Raw genomic sequence first — 17,353 nt, 5'->3', positions numbered from 1 at the left:
ACACACACACACACACGGATTAATTGAAAGAAAGTTTGGGGAAAAATGAGTGTTGATGATTACCTTTGAACCTCTGTGGTGAAATAAGAAGGCAGCATTAAATAATTGTCAAAAGGAAGCTCTGGGCAGGGGCAGCCTTTATAATAAGCCAGTAGGTGTACTTAAAAGCAAAGCCGTTTTGAGAAAGAAACTAGGGAAGAGGAAGAGGATATGGAGATCATTGCAAGTTCTTGTCCTGAATTAGTATCAGTGATTATTTGAACTGAGGATGAAGTAGTGGTGAGCGGCAGTTGGAGAGGAAGTGAAAAGTTTAAAGAGGAAGGAATATGAACCACCACAGGCCATGAAGAATTCTGACCAGTGATAAAGCAGAGTTCATGACCCAAAGCCCTATGTCAGAGTTGCTTGGGTCACTAGTCACCGAGGGACTGGAAAATTCTGTCAGTACTTTGTGTTAGTGTCATTTGTAGACCATCTCTGTTGTGGTACCCACTGTATAGTAGGTATTCAACAAATATTGAAGATTTATTTTAAAGATTGAGTTGAGAGAATAGAACCAGGGAATATAGACTTACACTATAAACCAAAGATTGTGCTTGCTTGTGACTTAATGGTATGTCCAGTCTACTATGGAATCAGCCTTTCTTTTGTCTATTTCTATTCTCTGCTACATGTGCCTACTTTCAGATCACACATACATGAGTTACAGTGGCTTAGAACAGTTATATAGTAATTTTTTTGGGTTTCCTGATGATCAATTTTTTCTTTTATTTTTTTATTAATAAATCACTGTGAGGTACAGTTACAAACTTATGAACTTTAATTTTTGCATTTGGCTTACATCCCTCCACTGGTGCCCATTCTCCCCCACCAATGTTCCCAGTATCCCTCCCACCATCCCCACCCCAACCCCCACCACCCCGCCCTGCCTCTGCGGCAGGGCATTCCCTTTTGTTCTCTATCCTGTTGGGTGTTGTAGTTTGCAACTGAGGTATTGAGTGGCCGTCATGTTCGGTCTATAGTCTACTTTCGGTATGTGGCTTTCAACCTGAGTGGGTCCTCCCAAAATTCGCTACTAGGTGTTCCCTTCTCTAGCATGTGAGGCCAATTTCCAAGCTGTGGGGGAGACCTCCTGGTTCTTATCTCTACTACTCCTTGGTGTTAGTGTCCCATTCTGCTACTTTATATTCCACATATGAGAGTGATCTTTCTATGTCTGTCTCTTTCTTTCTGACTCATTTCACTCAATCCTGATGATCAATTTCCTGTCTTCTTTTCACCTTCTCTTATTCCTTTGTTGTTTTGTATAATTAAATTATTTAGCACACAAAGCACAGAAATCATGTAATTAAATTAAACTCACACAATGAAAGGTCATTAATTCAGAGGTAGCAATATCCATAATACCTGAACAATTCATAGGCATCTTTTATGATAATAGTTTATTGAATCCAAAGATGTTGAATATGAAGAAACCCATGATTTCTGCCTCAAAGAATATACAGTTTAATGATAAAGATAGAACCATAACCATCAGAGTGTAAGATATGACAAGGGTGTGGGGAGTCCGGGTAAGAAAGGAGATGACTTCCTTTATTCGAACCCCCATGAGAAATGTACCAAGATACAAAGTTGAATAATGACATACCGCTGACAAAGCTATGCTTAGAATGCAAAGCATCTATGGCCTTAACTTTCTGGGAAAGAGGTTTGGAGATGAGCTATAGCTACAAGGAGTGAGAAGTTCAGAAACAATGATGATCTTATTTTTAATAAGAACCAGATACCTCAAATAGGAAATATGTATGTCTGGTGGCTAGTGGTAGCCCATAATTTCCCCTTTTTGCCCCCTGGTATCTGTATCTAAAAAGGAAGGAAATTAATCCAAATTGACTTTGCTACTTTCTGATTTTTCCACAAGTGTTTCTGTCTGTTTCAGCTTTCTCTGTTGTTCCTATGTCTGGTTCTTTAAGTAGTGTTCACATAGGCATTGGCTTTGCCTAAATATTTTTATGTAAAAATGGTGAAAAACTGTTTTTGAAGATATCTTTTTCATATTTTGTTTAGGCAGTGTTATGTGAAAGGTGGTAATCAGTTCACTTGCTTATTGTTTTGTTTTATATCAAATTAGATGCACGCTTTAAAAGAATATAAGTGCCATGCCAATATTAAGACTTATTTTTATAAAAAGCTGAAAAATATTAAGTAAACTTTAGTTTTTCCTTCTTAAATTGAGGAATAGTGTGTGTAAAAAAATAAAATTTAAGTTTGCTTGAAATGGAAAACTTTACTTTATATGTACATACATATTCTCACCCTTAACTTGATGTAGTTTCAAAACTCTAGTGATTGGGTTAAGTAGAATTGATTGGGAATCCTTTCTTCCTTGAGTTCTGGAGTCTGCCTGGGTGAGGGAGAACCAGAAGGGTATTGCTTTCTAATCAACATCTTACTGCCTTCAGACATTGTCAGTGTTCTTTTTTTCTTGGATGTCAGAGCCACTTATAATAATTACTGCTTTCAGCTAAACAATAGTAGGCATTCACTTCCAAGGGGATAAAAATGACTTGGGTCATTCATAGACTGCAGCTCTTCATAGTCATTCAAATTCAGTGTACTCTGATAGACAGGGCCATTACAGAGTATTAATAGCTTCACCATCTCTGATGGCAGTGATTGCTTCTGAAATGTCCAGGGAGAAATGAAAGAGAAAACTCCACACATCAGAACACTTTAAAATAATATCTGCAATGTAATAGAAATGGAGAAGCAGATGAATTTTTAAAGCATTAAAAAATTGGTAGCTCTCTTATAATGAACGAAATAAAATAACAAAACAGGTATATTTTCATGCTGGTGCATAGCACAAACCATAATTTAGAAAATGCACTGGAAAAGGTTTTTCTCATGCTTTCAAAAGTGGCTTTGTTTGTTTGCTCAACATGTGCATATTTTTTTCAGATGAATGTAGGAGTCATTTAAACATGTTAATTGTATGTAATGCATAGCTGAAAAGATGGGTTCATCTTATGTGAAAGAAGAATATTCTAGACTGCTATAATAAAACAAACACAAGAAGAAAAGAGAACAGGAATCTTGGCTGTATTACTTTATTGAATGACCTTAAGAGAATATTTAAACCTGGGCCTTACTACCTCATCCAGAAGATGACAGGATAGGTTTAAATCTTTTGGTCCAATAACATGCTACATTTTATGCTTCAATAAATAGAGTTATCTAAAATATAGTTAATTATTTTTATATACTAAAAGCAGAATAAACACAAAATAAACTTTATTTTGACCAAGTTCAGTCAAATGTAGTCACTTCTTTTTATCCCTTTTATGGTCTTCTGTGTACAGTTAGGTATGACCCCTGCCTAACTGTACACAGGTAGTCACTTCTTTTTATCCCTTTTATGGTCTTCTGTGTATAGTTAGGTATGACCCCTGCACATAGAATGAGGAATAAGCACAGAGCACCACCAGCTGTGGCCTAAAAACAAAAAAAAAATGGACAGAAATTTTTTAATAACATGTACTCCTTCTGCATAAGTGGGAGAAACTCTTAAAAGACGAATAACAGCATGTGGTCTTAGCTTCTGTCTTTAAATTGTTTGACTAATGCAGAGGAATTGGAAAGAAGGTAAGGTCGGTTTAGAAGGTCACTAAAAATGGCAAAGGAAAATAAAAGCACGTGGATTTAAGTTCTGCTCCTTTCATTCCTTACATCTTTATTGGGAGCTACACTTAGATGAGGGGGTCATGGATGAGCATCTTTCACAGGTAACTTTAGTTCTCTTCCATTAGTACCCCTCCCATAAAATTAGCAAAAGATGTATTTTAAAATGGCAAGTGTTTGCTTTTCTACTGGAAAAGAAAGAAATCAAAAGAGTGGCTGGAGAGAGAGTGCAGCAGATTCCCCTTGCGTGAGGCTGACCCAGCTTTGATCCCCAACGCCTCATGTAGTCTGGTGAGCACAGCCAGGAGTGGTTTCTTGAACATAGAGCCAGGAGTAAGCCCTGAGCAGCACCAGATGGGGCCCCCAAACAAAACCAAAGCATAACGAAAACATCCAAAGAAATGCCTTTGTTTCAAATAATTTAGCCTTGAAAAGGTTTCAGGTGAAGACATGGATGGCAAAGAAGCATCAAGGAATATTCACATTTTAAATACACTAGCCAAAAGGGGAACCTTAAATGCAAGTTCTTCCTATACCAGACAGTTAAAAGTGTATGATGCAAGATGCTGGCAAGCTAGGGGTTTTTAAGTGGCATTTTTATTCTTTGTCATTATAGCATAAATTAAATATATATGTATCATTGGAATAAGTCCCAGTTTTGATGAAAGGCTATAAAGCTAACCTTAAATAAACAATGAAGTAGGTCAAGAGTCACTAGGAATTAGGTCCTTTTCTCTCAGTAAAGCTTTTTGGAACTTTGCCCATCATGTTGAAAAGTGGTTTTTCAGATCCATTAGGTGATGTTTTGAGAAATCCTAGAACAGTAGTTTTCAAAGTGTGGTCTGAAAATACCTAGGGGTCTCAAGACTTTTTTAGGGGCATAGGAAATCAAAAATTATTTTTATAATAACACTAAAATAATATTGACCCTTTTCACTCTCATTCCCCCAAGAAAATACAACGGAGTTTTCCCAGAGGCTACTTGATGTACAATATTACAAAAGATGGAAGGAAAGAGGAAATGTGAGAATACAGATGTTTTCTGTTAATTTAGACATAAGGGATAAGTTCAGAAGTGTAGAAGAATATTACTTATCTAATTGTATATTTTTGGTGTGAAATTTAATGTTTAAATGGTATTTATCTAAGAAGTTTATTCTTATTGAATTGATTAATATTTACATTTTTCAGTTTTGATAGGATATTTATATACATATAGATGCATATACATGCTAACCTATATGAGCAAAAGATCTTTGGGGATTTTTGAACTTCCTTAAATTTATTATTTTATAAATTATTTTTATTATTTATTTTTTAATTCTGTTGAATCACCGTGAGATAGTTACAAGCTTTCATGTTTGGGTTACAATCACACAGTGATCAAACACCCCATCCCTCCACCAGTGCACATTCCCCACCACCAATATCCCGGGTATAACCCCTCCTTTCCTACCCTCCCCCTGCCTCCATGGGGCAGGACATGGGGCAGATAATATTCCCCATACTCTCTACTTTTGGGCTTTATGGCTTGCAACACAGACACTGAGAGGTTATCATGTTTGGTCCATTATCTACTTTCGGCACACATCTCCCATCCATCACTTTCTTAGTGATCCCTTCTCTATTCTAGCTGCCTTCTCCCCTCCGCTCATCAAGCTGGCTTCCAGCTATGGAGCAATCCTCCTGGCCCTTGTATCTACTGTCCTTGGGTGATAACCTGGATTTTCGAACTTTTTAAGTGTATTAAGCAGATCTGTCACTAAAAGTTACTGATCTATTTATTTGAGAACTGTGATTCACCAAATTATTGATAGTTGAGTCTGAGGCATACAATATTCCAACACCAATCCCAACACCAGTATCAACTTCCCTCTGAGCCAGTGTTCTAATGCTCCTCCCCACCCTGCCTACCACCTTGACAGTCAGATTGCAAAGTTCAGTTGCTGTAATTTAGATCTCATGTTTTCAGTGTTGTTGAATCTGTGCTTCGGTTGTTAAGCTATTCCACTCCCCCACATCACCAGTATACCTGAGGATCCTGGCCCCTGTTCCCCATTACTTTGATGTTTCATCTTCTTTCTTCCCCCCCTTGGTTTCTTTCTTTCTCTGTCCTTGTCCTCACTATACTTTGGGGTCAAGGGTGATCTGAGCATTTCCTCCTATTCTATATTACATTTCCTCATCCAGTTCTTTCATAAACCACAGGTAAGTGAGATCATACTATGTTTGTCCTCCTTCTTCTGACTCATGTCCACTCGACATAATATCTTTCAGTTTCAACGAGGTTGTAACAAATTGTATGATATCCTTGATCCTCGAAGCTGCATAGTATCATATCATGCATATATGCCGTATCTTCATAAACCAGTCATCTCTTGTTGGACACTAAGTTGGTTCCATATCTTAGCAGTTGTACTGAGTACAGTAGTGATAATGGTGTGCCTATGTCTTTTTGAATGAATATTTTTTGTCTTGATGGTAGATGCCCACAAATGAAATTGCTGGAACTGCTAGGTCAAATGACAGCTGAATTCTTTGCTTGTTGAGAACTCTTCATAGTGTTTTTCACAAGCATTGAACCAGACGACAATCCCGCCCACAGCAAATGAGAGTTCCTTTTTCACCACATCCCCACCAACACAGATTGTTCCCACTACTTTTGATACGTGCAATTCTCAATGCACATATCTTTTATGTCCTAGAAGATAAAAAAAATATTACCTGGTAATTTAAAAAAGAAAATGCTATTATTAAAACGTGGTAGGAGCAGCTTAGACTAGTTGGCGGTAATCAAGTGTTGATATCAAGTGTTGATGCAAACTTGAGTTTTGTCTTTACGATTCCCTATGGGGTGCTATAGTACGATCTCTTATTTGATACCTGACCACAAGAGCAGTCATGGCTATTGGGATTTTTTCCATTTTATAGAGAGAAGGGGTTCAAAGAGAAGTGATTTTATAAAAGCACAGAAAATGTTCAGTAGACGTGTAAGCATTGGGTACTTTTGACTCAGTCATAAATGTGTCCGTATCATTTTGCCATTCAGTCTCATTGGGGTGAGCAGGAATCCCTTTCAGCTTGCTGGCTTCTTGATCACAACGTTGTGCAGATACATTTGATCCATCAAGAACAAATCATGTCAGAACAGTGTAAAAGTCTCTGTTACAAAATAAACCGTGGGTGTTACTAATATTATGGAGGTCATTAAAATCAAAATTCACTGACAAGTTTTTTTAAAAAATGTAAAATGGGATAGAATATATTGGGGAAACATGAGTTGTATAATGGCACTTCAAGCATGGTCTGGGTAGGCTCTTGTGGAAAGTTTAGGTATGTGGTGCTCCAAACCATCTAGTAAGTATGTAAAAACCATTTACATAATTACTCAATAATCACGATCACAAAATCCCGTTGATTGTTGAGTGGCTCAAGCGGTCTCAGTAACCTCTACATTCGTCCTATCCCTGAGATTTTAGAAGCCTCTCTCTTCTTGGCCTTCCCAACGATGCCGCTTTGGAGGCTCTTTCAGGGTCAGGGGAATGAGGTTCAGCTGGTTACTGGCTTTGGCATATGGATACACCGTGGGAAGCTTGCAAGGCTGTCCCATGTGGGCAGGAAACTCTCAGTAGCTCGCTAGTTTCTCCCAGAGGGAGAAGTAGGTTATAAGATATCGCACAGCCACTCTGCTCAGGGCAGGGAGGGAAGTTGGAGCCCATCCCCTCTGAGGGGTCCCGGGGAAAACAGCTAGGCATGCGGGCAAGAGACTCTCTGCATCGCTCTCTTCTGGGAGCTTGCTTTTAAGTCTCTGGATGTTGGCCGTTGATGGGATTACACACACCTGGGTTCCTCTGCCAGTACCTTCATGATATTTGCAAATAATTGAATCACCTTCAGAGCATAATCATTTTTGTTAAGTATGCATGCTTGTCTAAAGAAGCAAAGCCCAACTTCTATAAATATAGAGTGTGAGCATAAATTGAGAAGAAAAGGAAAGAACATTTTATGAGGCTCGGAAGGGTCTTTACAGTGAGTGCTTGCTGGTGCTGGTAATGACCATGAAAGTAAAGCTAAGTGAAAACATTGTGATATCCAGAAGGGAAATGCTTTCTGTAGGTAGGTAGAAATACCTTCTTTTAGGAGAACCATGTTGAGCTCTGTCAGTGAGAAATGGAGAAATGTGCTTTTTTTGTTCTTGTGAGTATGGACTATACGATGATTAGCACTTAGGATTGAAGAGGAGGAACTGGAATAAATAACGCAAAATAGACTTTTAATTTTCATTAATTAATTTTTGTTAGAACAGACATTTTTTATTTCTTTTTAAAATTTTTTAAAAAATATTTTAAATGAATCACTGTGAGGTACAGTTACAGATTTACAGTTACTATAACAGTGAGATATCATCTCACACCACAGAGACTGGCCCACATTCAAAAGATCAAAAGCAACAGGTGTTGGCGAGGATGTGGGGGAAAAGGAACCCTCCTTCACTGCTGGTGGGAATGCCAACTGGTTCAGCTCTTTTGGAAAACAATATGGACACGTCTCAAAAAATTAGAAATTGAGCTCCCATTTACCCAGCAATAGTACTTGTGGGAATATATCCCAGAGATGCAAAGAAAGTATAGTAGAAATGACATCTGCACTTGTATGTTTATTGTAACACTGTTTATAATAGCCAGACTCTGGAAAAAACCCAAGTGCCCGAGAACAGATGACTGGTTAAAGAAACTTTGGTATATCTACACAATAGAACAACCATTTCTTTTCTTTTCTTTTTTTTTTTTTTTGTTGAGGGAGGGGTTCATACCCAGCGATGCACAGGGGTTCTGCACTCAGGAATTACCCTTGGCGGTGCTCAGGGGACTGTATGGGATGCTGGGAATTGAATCTGGGTCGGTCGCATGCAAGGCAAACACCCTACCCGCTGTGCTATTGCTCCAGCCCCAGAACAGCCATTTCTTAATAAACCAAGTGGTGGCATTAGTAGTTGCTTGTGGTAGAAACTGTGTTTTAATCATTTCAGTACCATGTGGATCTTGGATATTTTGGAAATATAAAATATAGATGCTCTGCAATTCATTATATCTAGCAGATGCCCCTTTATGTTGAACCCAGTTGGCCGAATGGGCATGGCATACTCCTGGAACAGAAGAGGGGAAATTAGTTAATTGGTCTCCTATGAGGATATTTTTAAGAAGGGCCAGGATTTTCTGGAATAAAAGTATATTCTGAGCAAACCGTAGTGAAAAAGTTTGTTACATTTTTATAGAAAATATAATATACACGGCAGTCTGATCTAGTAGAGTAGTCTGTAGCTGAATGATTGCCTCCTCCTAACTACCCATCTGCTAATCTTTAAAAAGGAGAATGTTTTCTTGTAACGTGTGCTAGTAATACAAAATTACTTCGGGGAAAAAAATCTTTTCAGTGTCTCGTGTCTTAAGGTTATCCCAATATACCTATTCAGCTTTTAGATGTTATTAAAAATATTGAGTTTGTTCATCAACAATATACGATTCGGTTTTTGCTTTATGCATATTTTGAAAGTGGGCTTTGATATACAAGGCATATTTCTGTAACAATGCTGTGTCTCAATGCCTTTGCATTTTTCTACACATGCTATCTTAATGGAAACTTCCTGGACATACCTTGCCAGAATAAACACATTCCTTTAGGAGTGAAAGACTCAATGTACTTGTAGTCCAACTGCACCTCTTTCCTATGAGTAGATAAGCTAAATTATTTGGCATTAGCTATTATATTTCACTCATTCCACAGTGTTTACTGTGGTTTCCCATGGGATTAAGGGTTGTAAGATATGCTGCTGAGGCAGACAATCTTACATTATAATAAAGGATAAAGCAAAATAAGAAGGACCATCTGTTTATGCATTAAATAAACGCAAAATGAATTTGAGAAACATCCTGTATTACCTTGAACTACTTCGATAAAGCCTAAGTAAGGCATATGACCCACAGATACATTGCATTGCTGATCACAGAATAAAAAAAATATATATCTGTATATTTCCCACGTCAGTTTTTATTTTTATTTTAAGACTCCAAAATGGAAGTGCTCAGGGGAAGTGTATAGGGGCCACTAGGATGAAAGCAAACCCAGGATTGATACATAGATAGAAAAAGGACAGTTGGGTTAGGATAGGACGATGTCTCCCTTGATTTTAGAGGTGACAAAGGGAAATAGTGGACAATGAAGTCTTGGGGCAAATGTTTCACAGTTGCAGGTCTAGACTTCTGCTTGTTTTCTGGAGTCTTACTACCTGACACCAGTAGTTAGTGCCCACAATAATTGGTAGGGGTAGAGATTAGAGACATCATTGCTCTGTGTAACTGACTATCATAAAAAAAATATACAGTGAAGACAGAGAGAAACACCTGTCAAGGAATAAGAACTAGCCTATCAACTTATTATATGTAAATAGTTTTATTGTATTTATTTATTGCAGTTCTTTGACTTTTTCTAAGATTCAAGTTGGAATTAAACTGCTGGCTACATTTCGATTGCATTAGTAACTCTCACCCTTATAAGTATTAATATTACTTTAAGTAATTATAGGAAAGCCAGATTAAGTGTGAAATTGTTCACAGGTACTTAAGAATTTCATTTTTTTGTATTTTGTAAAAGATTGTAACTAGAGGGGAAGCAACTAAAGTAACTAAAATTTTTCTCTTGAGTAACTAGAAGTTTTCTCTCTATCAATATAAACAATGATAAAAAAGATTTATTCTATATAGATTCTTATGAACTTCTTTAATTCAATTTTGTAGTGTGACCAGAGTTATAAAGTAAAAACTACAGTTGATGTCATAAGATACCTTTAATCAATTTAGCCTTTTCTTTGTTGATATTTATATGAATATCCAATAGGTTATCTGTAGTATTTAGAATTGCCAACAAATACATCTTAATTATTTAAAAATGAATACAAGTTATGAGTACATTATAGATAGCAATTTTAAGTTACCTTCAATAATAGAGTGAAGAGTAAATTTAGTATGTTATTTTTGTTTATATTTTAGTTTCAAAAATAAAATGAAAATTCAAACAGTAACATGTATTGCATATGGTTAATTATTCAATATTTATTGTAGATTTTCATAGAAGCATTGACTGGATTTGGTTTATAAAATATGATAAATACAAACCTTTATATAAAACTCAATCCCAATTGAATTAGCTTATAGCCTGTAATTAACAAAACAAATCTTTTGTTTCCTAAGAAGTTTCAAATATATGGGAGTCAATACAATTCAAGTAAAATAAAAACTTATTGATTAGATAATTTTCTTCACAGTACTTTTTGATACTTTTTGATAGAGAATAATAATTTATATTATATACTTATATATTATATAATGCGCATATCTATAAGCAGATATAAATTTATGTTGCTTAGGTATTTGAGGTTTCCAAACTGTCCAGCTCAGTGTCAAATTCCAGAAATTGTACTACTTAAATCATGTATTAAAATAAACAATATTTTCTTTTGAACTTGCAGTTGCAGATATGGCCAGTATTCTATGAACCAGGAACTCACCAAAATTACAGGAAGATCTCCATTACATCGATCTACATCCCAAGATTCCTTGAATGACATGTACATGCAGGACTATTGGACTGAAGTAGAAAATATCAAACAATCTAACGAGAACAGACAAGATCAAGAAGAAGTGGTTGTCAAAGAGCCTGATGGTAATAACTAACTAAATGAAACTTCTATAAATGGAATTAAAGAAATAGTTATGTTTATTACTACAGTTTAGATAACAATAGCTATAGTATAGTTTTGAAATTATGGTATTAGCATACAAAATTACTGTACATGGAATTATGAGAGATGCATTTATGGAAAGGAAAAAGAAACAAAATAAGTAAGATAGGGCAGCCAGAGAAAAAGGTTTAGGTTCCTTTCAACTTGAAATTTGCTTGTTTGTGCAAATTGATGGATGCAGCTGCCAAGTATAAGCAGTGTGATTAAGTTTACTTAGTCTTGCGTATGGCTAAAATCTTGTTGGCTAAGCTAGTTTAGGCTCTTAGGGTTAAACTTGATTTTTGAAATCATTTAACATCTTTTTAAATGCCTTTTGTGGTATCCTAGCAACACAGTTATTTGGCCTCACTGCTATAGATGAGGATAGAAAGTTCACTGTTTTGCAGTAATGCTATTTTTCTATTGGTCAGTCTGCCTTGATCTGCTTTATTGTTGGACAGTATGCTCTCTGTGACCTTTGATTTTTCTGCTATAGTTCTGCCCTTTGGAAAGATACTGTCTATTCTATATTTTCGTATTAGGGCAGGAGGTTATAGGCTACACCTGGCAGTGTTCAGGGATCCCTCCTGGCGGTGCTTGGAGGGTCCACGTAAGGCGCCAGCGATTGAACTGAGGTCAGCCAGGTCCAATACAAGTTCCTTAACCCGCGTTCTATCTCTCTGGCCTCTATTCTGTTTTTAACAACAGCCCTTCCAATAGTTGTGTGTACTTATCTGGTTCCTGATGAAGTTTTTTCTAGAAGAAGAATAAGAAGAAAAAAGACTTACCTGAATCAGTCCTCATGGATTGATTTCAGATCTATCCCAGTAGCCAGGTCATTTTTCAAAGTATAGTGCTCAATTGGGTAGAATGCCACATGTAACATAGCCAGCTCATCTAAGAGTAGATTTGAACAGTAAAAAAATGGTGTTAACATTTTTATCTCTTTATTTACTTCTTATATGTGCACTATAATTTCTCCCAAGTCTCTGAATAGCTGTTTCCTATATGTATTTCAACAACTTTCTCCCTCTATTTTGTCTAGCAAATATAGTATCCACTACTAAATATGCTTGATATTCTTGAAGAAATATGCACAATTTTAGTTTCCCCTTTAGAATTTCATGTTATTTCAAATCTTTTAAACTCAAACACCAAGAATTTGCTGCCCAATTCTAGTATCTGTCTTGTTAGTTTTCTTCCTATGCCTTGTATCATCCATAAATATTTTAATATATCTTTCATGTATAAATTGCTACAAATGCCCCAAACTGAGATGTATAGCTGCTGTCCTGCAATTTCTCAAATAATGATCATATTCTCAAGAATTATAACTAAGAGATTGAGGATTTGGTTATTTTGTTTTTTGTTTATTTGGGGCCGCAGACCTGGCTATGTTTAGGGCTTACTCCTAGCCAGGTTTGGAGTCTTACTCCAATGTGGTGCTGGGGTCCAAGTAGAGTTGGCACAAGTGCCTAAATCCATGTGATAGCTCTCTAGTCATAATAGTCAAAAGGAGGATTTTGTGGGGTGGTGGTGATAAAGGAGCAGGACTGGATAGAGATGGGTTGGGGGTGCGGGATTGTATTTGGGAGTTTGGTATATTCATGGTGTTGTTATATATGTTCAGAGTTACTTATAGTCAAGCATCCAATGTAAGAGAAGGTAGAAACATTGAAAAAACATTCCCAGCAATATCACTTTTTACATACTGTTTTGTATTTCTTTGTGCAAACATTTTTATATTTACTGTGTGATCTTTGTTCTTCTATTTTTGAATAGTATGCAGGGATTTACTATGCCTGGCTTTCAGATTAATTTTAACTTGTATTAAGTAGCTCTATGTTCACAGCAGAGCCTGGCAAGCTCCCCATGGCGAATGGAATATGCCAAATACAGTAACAATAACGAGTCTCACTCCCCTGACCCTGAAAGAGCCTCCAATATGGCACTGTTTGGAAGGACAAGTAAGGAGAGGCTGCTAAAAACTCAGGGCTGGGACGAATGGAGACGTTACTGGTGCCCGATTGAGCAAATCAATGAACAACGGGATGACAATGACAGTGACAGTGATCTCTCTCCAGTTCAGGACTGAGTTTTTAAAGCAGTCAAATCTATGCAAATAATGTTTTTCTTGAGCTATATGGTTTGAAATTTCCCTACAACACCTTAAATATAGACCTTGGACTTGTTTCAAAGTAAAAAACTTACTTGTTTTGGTTTGATTCTCTTCTACCATTTCTTTTCTTTTACTGTAAATTGTTTTATTTTACCTTTTAAATGGAGAAAAGTGATTCTATGTTATAATCTTGTTTGCTTTCCTTATTGTACCAATGATCAACTTTTATTCTAGCAATTTGGTTTTACATACCTCCTCTGGCTCTCAATAGCTTTAGTAATAATGATTGACCATTTCTGTAAAGAGTTTTTGTTGTCTGGCGTGAAGAATGCCAGAATTATATTATATTTCTTGAAGCCAAGTTTATGAAGTCTTGATTTCTACACTACAGGAGTTTATGCAGTGCAGAAGCAGAGATAAGTGAGACAATCAGTCAGCCATCATATGATTTAAGCTATAATTGTGCTCTGCAGTGCTCTTTTCCCATGTAGCATTCTCAGATTTAGTCATGCTGGTGCCAGGATAACAGCTGTGCTTTAGTGTACAGATGAACAAAGAATTGGCTTGAGACAAGTGACTTGTCCCCAGTGATCTGGCTTTCCAGGTGCAGAAAGGGCATGTGAACACAGGTCTTTTGCATCACAAATCAAACATCTCTCATTTTTATCTTTAAAGTTAGTGCTTGACAAAACCCTAAAGGAAAGAGAGTAAAAGGAAATGTGCCTGTCACAGAGGTGGAGGGGGGAGAAGGGGGGGAATAGAGGGAGACTGGAGGGATACTGGGACCATCGGTGGTGGAGAATGGGCACTGGTGGAGGGATAGGCACTCGATCCATTGTATGACTGAAACGTAAGCACAAAAATGTGTAAGTCTGTAATTGTACCCCACGGTGATTCATTAAGAAAAATTAATTAGTTAATTAAAAAAATAAAGTTGGTGCTTGAAATGAAGTTATTCTAGTTTACTTTTATTCTGTTTTTTTCCCACCCTTGTATTTTTCTTTGGATTTTATGCCCTATTTACTTTACTGTTTACTGCTTTTAGAGTTTTTATTAATACAGTTCTTTAGTTTTCTAATAAACTTTCTGGAGGAACATTTTTCTAATTTGTAGAGGAAAATGAAACTGATGTGCTGACTAGGAGGAATAAAAAATTAATTTGAACTTGATTGGTTCCTGATATCCAGATGTTCTTTACTTCTATGGCACAGTCCCTGTCAGCTTCAGTGAACAGAGCAAACCAGGCTACCCTCAGTTAGTGTTGCAGGCTGGGGTAGCACTGAACTCATGCCAAGAGACAGGACTTTAATGACTAGCTCCAGCATTGACTTCCTTCTGTAACTTGATGGAAGTAAGTTATCTTTTCATTGCTTGCTCATCTCTGGAAAGGGAACAGTATTATCTTTCCCTAGTTAATCTGCAGGGAAGTTATAGAGGTTAATTACATGTGAAGTCATTTCAAATTTTTAATTGAGTATATATGAAATGGATCTAAAATTTGATATCTGTGTGGCTGCAGTTTATGGCAGTTGTCCAAGTTTCTGATAATGACTCTATGCACTGTGGTTTGGTTGCAATACAAGAGTTTCTTGCAAGGATTTTTAAACAGCTAAAACAAATGTGAAAGTTCTCATAGTTTGTGACTTACATGTTATTTTTCTGGACTGTCTTAGAGGGAGAACTGGAAGAAGAATGGCTCAAGGAGGCAGGTTTATACAATCTCTTCGGCGAGTCTGCTGGAGACTCCCAAGATAGCATGGTGTTTTTATCCACATTGACCAGGACCCAGAGAGCTGCTGTTCAGAAACGAGTAGAAACAGTCTCCCAGACCTTGAGGAAAAAAAACAAACAGCACCAGATTCCTGATGTCAGAGACATATTTGCTCAACATCGAGAGTCAAAAGAAAAAGTAAGTATTTTTAATTTTTTTTCATGTCTAAGTAAAGGAAAAAATGGCTAGATTTAACTGGATTCAGTCAGTGTAATTCAGATCATTAAAAAAACTTAATGAGCACTTACTATATGTCGGGTATTAAAGCCCCATGCTGGCCAAGGTCAAGCAGGATGTGATACTTATCTCTAGAAGTTCTACTGATGGGGCAGAAAATTAAAGGCTCAGTATGATAATTCTTGCATTAAGTGTCCTTCGAACATTAGAAGTGACTTTGACCTTCCAGATAACATGATGGCCTTTTTTTAAATGTAGAAAAGTACAGGGGTGGGGTTTTCTCCTTAGCTATGAACTCTTATAGTTCCACTAAATTCATTGGGGGATTCATAGATGTAGAATATAAGGCAGTTAATTACAACTGAATTACAGAGCAGTAGCCATGAACCTGAAGTAATTTTCCCATTGTGTTTAATGCATAGCATGGTGCCTAGATTTGAGCAAATATTTGTCAAGATGATTAATGCATTAGTGGGAACTGTTGGAATTTTGCTAGTGATTATGGGTCTGGTGAAGGGATGTCAAGGAAGGATTGGCACAAGTAATAAACACTGTGACCTCAGAACAGTGCAACTCAAGATAGCAGGGCTTTTGACTGCCCATGAAGTCATAAGATCTTGCACAAAATATTATTACCTCTGTCCGTCAAGATAAACTTGCTACTAAAATAGTAATAATAATAAATAATAGTAAAATAAATAAAAGTGTCCGTAGGCTCATAATTGATTTGTAGTCTGATCTGTCTTTGGCTAACAGGTAGCATTGGCCTAGTAGACCCAGAGAACAAACAAAAGAATCTTGAACTATGCTTACAATGATCAGGATTGTTACCACAGTAACAATTCCTTTCACCATTACTGAGCACTTAACAGTGATAACTAGTTTCTATGCTTCATCCTATTTAATCCTCAAAACTCTCCTATAAGCGGAACATTTTCACTTTCATTCTAGATCAACGCTTACAGACTTTGGTAACTTGCGGCGTGTCCTATAATAATAAACCCAAATTTGATCCAAGCTTATGCTTTTAAACACCCTGTATTCTGCTGTATTTGGATTTCTACACATGATTTTGATATTAAGTAACTTAAACTGAAGATTCTATTATGCTACAAAGATAAACTAATAATGCTTTCTTAAGATTCCTTGAAAGAAAAGAAGGAATGAGAGAATTTTTAGTTCAGGTAACGTTTATCAGTTGATTTTTGTGGATCTGACATTTCCCCTAGAAATCCCATATAGCTGCAGATTTTGATTCTTTTTGCATGGTCAATTGTGGGTAAAGTTCAGTCAGTTTGAGGGATTATGAATTTCTCTGGACAGATTAAAGGTTCACTAACCACGCAGTGGTTATTTGCACTGGAGTTGAATAACTGGTCTAGGTTTCCAGCTGCACAAAAATCAGTAGTAAAGAAATATAGTACTATGACATTTCCTTCCCAATTAAGAAACTCTTCCTAAGGGAGTTAAGAGGAAGTAAGAGGGAGGAAGGAGCAGAACTGAGCTCAGCAAAATATTCACTGAGGAATTACTGCCAGCCTCCAAAAGGATCTTACTACATGGTTGTAGAAATAGCATTTTCCAGCAAATTTCTGGTAATGTTTAAATGACATGGTTTGTATCCTAGGTAACTGGTGAATTAGATCATCTGATGGAGTCATTAAGAGGAAACTATTGCAAGTAAATTAAAATGTGTAGCCAGAGAGAAAATATAGAGGCTAAGACATATCTTATATGTAGTTGAAACATGGTTCCACATAAGCCCCTTCCCTCCAAGCATTGCCAGGGGTCACTTTTGTGCACAGTGCCAAGAATTTCTCCCAGGCCC

At 36.8% G+C, this 17,353-nt stretch overlaps 1 protein-coding gene across 2 annotated transcripts in view; it reads left to right on the top strand.

Moving 5' to 3' along the window:
* ARHGAP18 (Rho GTPase activating protein 18) overlaps positions 1–17,353 on the top strand; it is a 225,079-nt gene that overhangs the window by 139,877 nt on the left and 67,849 nt on the right. For both annotated transcript variants that reach the window (XM_055137109.1, XM_055137108.1), the window contains exons 2-3: positions 11,207–11,400; positions 15,251–15,486. In XM_055137109.1, coding sequence (XP_054993084.1) covers positions 11,207–11,400; positions 15,251–15,486 — 430 coding nt within the window. The remainder of the gene's footprint in view (positions 1–11,206; positions 11,401–15,250; positions 15,487–17,353) is intronic.

This window comes from Sorex araneus, chromosome 4 (genome assembly GCF_027595985.1).
Source record: "Sorex araneus isolate mSorAra2 chromosome 4, mSorAra2.pri, whole genome shotgun sequence".
NCBI lineage: Eukaryota > Metazoa > Chordata > Mammalia > Eulipotyphla > Soricidae > Sorex > Sorex araneus.
This window is presented reverse-complemented; position numbering and strand designations above follow the sequence as displayed.